Genomic DNA, 7,291 nt, shown 5'->3' on the forward strand with positions numbered 1-7,291 from the left:
CACACACACACAGAGACAGAGACAAACACACACAACATCGGGAAACTTAGCACAACGTTCACAATGACTAACACAGAGAAACATTTCCCACATTACAGCAGCACACACCTGAGCCGCGTGAGCCTCTAACTGGTGTTTCTCTTCCAGGAGGAGCTGAACCTGCTGCCCATCAGACGGAGGACCCGACTGACTGGAGAACTGCAGGAGTGATTTGAAAAGACATTTCACGTCACAGGAACTACAGCGAGTGCACAGTAAATGTGTAAAGCGTCTCCTCACCTGCTGCAGCATGACGTCGGCCATCTCCAGCCGCTTACGGAGCTCATCAACCTCCTGCTTCAAGCCGTTGTTCTCGTTTACTCTCAGCTTGAGCTGCTCGGACAGCTCTGAGCTCTGCTGTCTGGACTCCTCGCTCACATTACTGACAGACACAGAGACCATATTCATGCAGCACACACTCACATCGCATCTGCTGCTAAAGGAGGAGTAAAAAACAACTCAACTGTCTTACCTAAACCGGAAGACTTCCAATCGTAGACTGTCCCGCTCCTTCTCAAGCTCTTTATTATGCTGCAGAAAAAAAGCAAACGAGGATTTCTGAGCTTGAACGGAGTCGTTCTGTCAAACGCAGCTGATGATGAAGACAAACCGAGGATCTGGTACCTTCTCAAACTGCTTCTGTTGTGTAGAGACTGTAGATAGCGTCCTCTCTAGCTCAGACACTCGCTGTTTACTGGCCTGCAGCCGCGAGCTCTCACAAACTCACACTCTCTCACACACACACACACACTCTCTCACACACACTCACTCTCTCACACACACACTCTCTCTCTCACTCTCTCACAGTCTCTCTCACACTCTCTCACACTCTCTCTCACACACTCTCTCTCACTCTCACACACTCTCACACACTCTCACACACACACTCTCACACTGAGTTCTGCTGTCGATAAAACAATCTTATTTCTTTCTAATTAAATGTATTTATTAATACATTTTTCCTTAAAAGACCAACTGAGTTCACTACCTTTTGGAAAATCCGATTTAAAAGTAAATCTCAGAAAATTAAAATTAATATAGTTTTTATAGATAGAACTCAGATTCGGGCCACATCTAATGTGATTTAAAACCAGTCAATGTGAACCATGCAAATAATGGTAAGTCACACACACACACCTGTCTTGTGTCGCGCTGCCTGCTGTGTGTAAGACAGAGCCGTCTGTAGCTCTGATTTCTCAGACACCAGGATGCCGATGGTCTGAATGTGAACCTGAATGTGGACAACATGCATCATTAAACACATGAAACCTTACGTTTGCATAACAGCACTGACATCAAGTTAACGTAAACTAAATTACATTCAACAGTAAATGAGTTCTGCTGTCGATAAAACAATCTTATTTCTTTCTAATTAAATGTATTTATTAATACATTTTTCCTTAAAAGACCAACTGAGTTCACTACCTTTTGGAAAATCCGATTTAAAAGCAAATCTCAGAAAATTAAAATTAATATAGTTTTTATAGATAGAACTCAGATTCAGGCCACATCTAATGTGATTTAAAACCAGTCAATGTGAACCATGCATATAATGGTAATTATTCCTTATTCTGAATTTTTCCTCCTCCAGACTGAGATTGAGATTTCACACATCTGCATTCAGATGTTTATTCACTTCAGCGCGTTATTTCTAGAGATGAGAGTCTGTCTCTATGTTTATCTAGCCTGTTCTGAGTCAATCCTTTTGTTTTGATTTCAGTTTCAGAGAACAAATGACTACGGTACAACATTTGAAGTATTGTTGGTTACCATATTATCAACAAGTTCCTGAGAAGTCAGATTCGTTTGAAGTGAGTGAATTTGCTCAGTCAGTTTGTTCTATAATATATAAGACCTGTTCATGAACATGACTTCAGTCCCGTGTAATCTGTTCACCTGTAGCTGTTCACGTATCGCTCCCTGCTCCTTAGTGAACTTCTGCTCAAACTCTTTCCGCTCCTGATGAGAAGAGATTACACACAATAAGAGAAGTCGCTCATTAATAAACCATAAATGAGCCACATAATAACACTGCTGGCAGCTTACTGTACCTTCTGTAGTTGATCAGAAAGCTCCTGAGACTGCTTCGTCTGAAAACAACGAGCAAATCATGCGTGTTTATTAAAAAATAAATCCGTAAACCAGCACGTTAAACAGGGACCTGACAGTTAATACAGGTTATTGCTTAATTAAGCCGATATGAATTCAAAATGTACCTTATTCACTTTAAATCTCATTGTGCAAATATCTGATTTGATAAATGCTCTTTAAAACCTTCTGAGGCAACACAGAAGGGGAAAAAATATTATTGACTAATATTATTAATATTAACTACTAACATCAAATGCTAACATGTGCAATCCAATCCAAAACTTACTAAAATAATAAAACAAAAAAAAAAGTTTTATTGTGTATTAATAGTAACCATTTAACCATTTAAAGTGAAGTATATTCACAATACAGCATGACCTCTCAAATAGAGGAGTAAAGCAATGCAATTGTGTCTGAATAAATGTTAATTATATGTGTGTGTTTATTAATACTATCAGTTCACAAAAAATGCAATCTTGAATTTCTAATCAAAGAATTGCTTTAGTTCCTCTTAGGGCTGTCAAAATGACTGAAAAACTAAATTCGAATTTTCCACTTAAATATTATCAAAATTCGAATTATATTCAAATTTAAAATGCATAATTTCAGTTAGGGGGAAAAAAAGCTTTCGGCTTCTCTCCTGAGGCCTTGAGACATGTTTTTAAAAGTTGAACTTACATTAATTTTACATGGCTTTCTAAACATGCCGCTCTCTTGTGCGAGACGCGAGTGCAACGCTGATAGATGATGATGAAAATGTGATAAATATGCGTTCTGTGTGAACGGCTTGGTTTCAGTTTCGCCGTAAACAACATCTTCGCCACACAGATGCTCTTGTTTTCCGCAATATATTGAATGAACAACGTAGCAGCGCCGCATCTAGTGGCTTCAACTGGATAGGCTAACAAAAGCATTAAAATGCAATGACACTTACATTGTCGTCGCATTTCGTGCGCCACTGATAAAGCTGCCCGACGGCTGACGCAGACCTAAAATTCCAATGCAACGTTTTTGCATTCGAATGTGGATTTTTTTTTTTTTAATTCGACGAATATTCGAAATTCGAATTTTTTTTTGACAGCCCTAGTTCCTCTTTTGTAATTCACTTTGGACAAAAGCATCTGCTAAATGAATAAACGTAAAAGTTATCATCTAAACTTAGACTAAAGTACATGGACAAACAATTTAAAAACTAGAAATTGAAACAATGTTGCATGTTAAAAGTAGCAACAGTAGCAACCAATGTTGCATCTTCAAAAACTCCATTGTGTCGCACTCTGTTATTGAACATGTGTGAACTACAGCATGGGACGTTATATTTTCATGTATCACACACACACACACTGACACTCTTACCAGCGTCTCGAGTTTGGACGTGAGCTGGGCGTTCGTGAGCGCGCTGGAGTCCAGAGCCGCTGCCAGCTCCTGGTTGTGAGTCTGACGTGTCGACATGCACAGAGAAACACAGAGAGAGAGAGAGAGAGAAAGACAGAGAGAGAGAGAGAGAGAGAGAGAGACAGACAGACAGACAGACAGACAGAGAGAGAGAGAAATTTAACATTTTACTCAAAAGTGTTCCTAAAGTAGAATTAAATAGATTCTCTCTATTAAACCCATGGAATCTAAATTAAATCAAAACAATCTGAATCATCTTACCCGCAGGAGAATATTTAGTTATTTAAAACAAGATTGATATGGACCCAAAAATATGAGCACTAGTAATAATGATGATTGACTGCCACTAATAAAAAGTGCTAAAATTAGAATTAAGTTGTGAATTACTCTTCAGAAGTCTGGGGTCAGTAAGTACTTTTATTCATCAAATTGATCAAAAGTGACAGTAAAGACATTCATAACTATAATGTTACAAAAGGTTTCTATTTCAAATAAATGCTGTTCTTTTCCGAAACCGTTTTCAACATTGATAATAATCAGACATGTTTCTTGAGCAGCAAATCAGCATATTATACTGATTTCTGAAGATCATGTGACACTGAAGACTGGCGTAATGATGCTGAAAATACAGCTGCACATCACAGAAATAAATTACAGTTTAACAGATATTCACAGAGAACACAGCTGTTTTAAATTATAATAATATTTTACTATTTTATAGTATTTTTGATCAAATAAATGCAGCTTTGGTGAGACTTCTTTTTAAAAAAACATTAAAATCTTCCTGACCTCAAACCTTTGAATGATAGTGTTCGTAATGCATGACTGCTCAGGCTTCTATGCGGATGAAGCGAGTGAAATTAACTTATCAACAGAGCCTCATTCTGTTACAGACGTGTTTGTGACGCTGAAGCAGGATGTTTGTTTAGTGTGCAGCAGGAGATCATGGGAGCGTCGGATCCAATGCCAGAACTAGTCTGACAGGACACACCGCAATAACACACACACACTGACAGATACACGACCAACTACACCAATGCAGACTTAAATCACAGTAGCACAGATAACAGGGAAACAGTTTTAGATCTTTTTTAACACTTTATATTTAGCAGGAATTTGGTCTGCAAGTCCTGAGGGAATCAATCTGGGATATGATTGTGAAAATGTTATCAAGTGCCTGACGCTCTTAAATAGCCAATGCTGTAAACCCCTACAGACTACAAGCTATTTTCATCATAAGAACTCGTGCTTCAATAAAATTATCCTGCTTGAGCGAGATTAGTGACCGTTTAGAGTGGTAGACCAAACTAAATGACCTTACTGTACAGTTTTGCACGTGTTGTCATATATGTTTAATAAATAAAAGCACAGTAAAACGTATCAAAATACCTCCAGCTCCTTCTCGTTGACCGTCGGCGGACCGCTGTCTCCATTGATGTATGTTGTTGACTGCATTACAGCCAAGAAGGAAAGAAAAACAATTCATTAGAATCAAAACGAGTGAACAAGAACTCAAAGCTTTGACCAATTCATTCTGGAATGGTTAAAATGCTGACATCTGGGTTATTTACGCGTGCTAGATATGAATAAAACTGCTTGTATTGCGAGAAAATGTGTTTATACTTCTATTTTTGAAGTTCACTCAAGCCATGCAAAAGTTCAAAAGAATTTGGTTTATTTGGGAGGTTCTTAAAAGTCTTTAATTTAATTTCTTTAAAAAAATGCATTTGGATTCATTTGTTTCATGGGTGCATGTCAACCTAAAGAAAAACAATGCCTGCTTTCATAACATTTCATTAAAATTGTATTAACTCTATCCACTTCCGAAATGACTTTTCTACTGATGTAATCAAGCAGGGTGGAAAAAATAACATTAACCAATAACATCATAGCATCACAATCCAACCAAACCCAAAGACTGAAGCAAGCAGAAGCCGTGACTCACCTCAGACAGCAGTCCGTTGAGCTGCTGGGAAATCTGTCTCAGGCTCTCGGTGGACGACAGCGGCCTGCAAACACAAACACGTGAGGTCAGTCTATCAAAACAGACTATTTGGTTGCAGTTATGAACTAAACAAGCATAACAAACAGAGTATTTCTGTACAGTTAGTGTTAACAGAGAACCAAACAGCAAGCGATAGCATGCAAATCTGAGTTTTTGTCATTGGTTTCGGTCTATTTTTATAAAATAAACTTGAAGTATATTAAATTGTATTGCTTATAGTCAATAACATACTCAATACTTTTATACTATAAGGTCATTTTTGCTACATTAGTGTCGTTTACATTATCAAATGAGTAGTTCATTGCAAAAAAATACAGTATTTTATATGCTTTTGAATATAAAATACTAAATTACTAACTAGTAAAAACTAAAAAAAATAATAATAATAATACTAAAAACTAAAAAATAAATTGTTGAACTGCTTGAAATAAAATAAACATTAACTGAAATAAAACAAAAAAAATAATAAACTTAAAGCTTTTTAATTTCAACTAGTTGGCAAGGCTACTTTTCTCATTTTAATTTAGTTTAACTTGAAGTACTAAAATAACTCAAATTAAAATAAATAAATAAAAATTATTTTAATTTTAAATTTTGAATTTTAAAAAGAAAGTAAGAATTTTTTTGGGGGAAAAATAATACAAAAAACGTTCAAATTAAAAAGAAACTGGAAAATATAAATATAAAAACTAATTTAAAATATGAATAAAACTATAATAGTATCTCAGTGATACTAAAATAACACCGTTTGAATCAAAGTTGTTTCAGTGTGTTGTGATTCAAATCTGGTTGGTTTGATTCAAAGCTTAAAACTCTTTATGGAAGAATTTTTATCAAATGCATCTGGGAAAAAAATGGATTGAAAAATAGTTCCAGAACAAGGCAGCAGAATAACTGAGCTGTCACTGTTGCGCTCAATAAAACATCTGATGGGTTATTTTCAAATAAAGAGTAAATTCACCTGTTATCTTCCAGAGGATGTTCATCGCCGTTTGCATCTGCTGCGTACTTCTGCTGGAAAAACATACGAATGAAAAACAAACTTGAGGGCCAGACTTATGTGACAACACATGAAAACATAAAAAATGACAAACTAAATTAAAAGAAACACGTGGATCAGATTAAAAACATGAGCAAACAACAGCTGAACCGTTGACAGAGACGAACACACAACGGCTGTGTTTCAAAGCCTAGCCGAGACTTCTGAAACCCAGCTAAAGTGACTGACGCGGAGACAGACAGACCTGCATGCCAGCGTTATCAGAGTTAATAGCAGAAGCGGGGTTAGAGACGGGTTCAGCGCTGGTCTCCTCCAGCTCCTGCGAGACCCAGCTCACCGCATCCACATCATCCTGATGCAATACAGCGACAGAGACGCATTAAACTCACATATAAAACACACATATATACACCGCATTCTTCATTACACTCATATGGGACCACAAAACCAGTCATAAGGGTAAATTTTTCGAAATTGAGATGTATACTAGGGCTGCACGATATATCGAAATTATCGAAATATCGCAATGGCGTGCGATATCTGAATAATTTTAATAATAGGCTACTTAAATCAAAACGTTGCAAAAGGTCAAAGTTTTAGTTCGACGCATATAGCAGATAATTGCTTGACGTTAAAAAGAGTTATTAAGTGCAATAAGTTGCAGAAACTCTTTGCCGTCTCCTCTTGCTGTCTGACTCTCACACCTGAAGCGCGCGCACACGCCGCATCTCGCACAGCGTATCTTCAGTTCTGCCGCACAC

At 37.1% G+C, this 7,291-nt stretch overlaps 1 protein-coding gene across 1 annotated transcript in view; it reads right to left on the bottom strand.

Moving 5' to 3' along the window:
- LOC107749685 (golgin subfamily A member 2) overlaps positions 1-7,291 on the bottom strand; it is a gene marked incomplete at its 5' end in the record, with an annotated part of 36,460 nt that overhangs the window by 14,934 nt on the left and 14,235 nt on the right. The window contains 13 exon segments of the mRNA XM_016564835.1: positions 109-198; positions 280-421; positions 512-570; positions 664-756; positions 939-943; positions 1,171-1,270; positions 1,936-1,998; positions 2,091-2,129; positions 3,487-3,567; positions 4,915-4,974; positions 5,471-5,534; positions 6,492-6,541; positions 6,775-6,882. Coding sequence (XP_016420321.1) covers positions 109-198; positions 280-421; positions 512-570; positions 664-756; positions 939-943; positions 1,171-1,270; positions 1,936-1,998; positions 2,091-2,129; positions 3,487-3,567; positions 4,915-4,974; positions 5,471-5,534; positions 6,492-6,541; positions 6,775-6,882 — 954 coding nt within the window.

The sequence above is a fragment of the Sinocyclocheilus rhinocerous genome, unplaced genomic scaffold (assembly GCF_001515625.1).
Source record: "Sinocyclocheilus rhinocerous isolate Xijiao unplaced genomic scaffold, SAMN03320098_v1.1 scaffold4954, whole genome shotgun sequence".
NCBI classification, from domain to species: Eukaryota; Metazoa; Chordata; class Actinopteri; order Cypriniformes; family Cyprinidae; genus Sinocyclocheilus; species Sinocyclocheilus rhinocerous.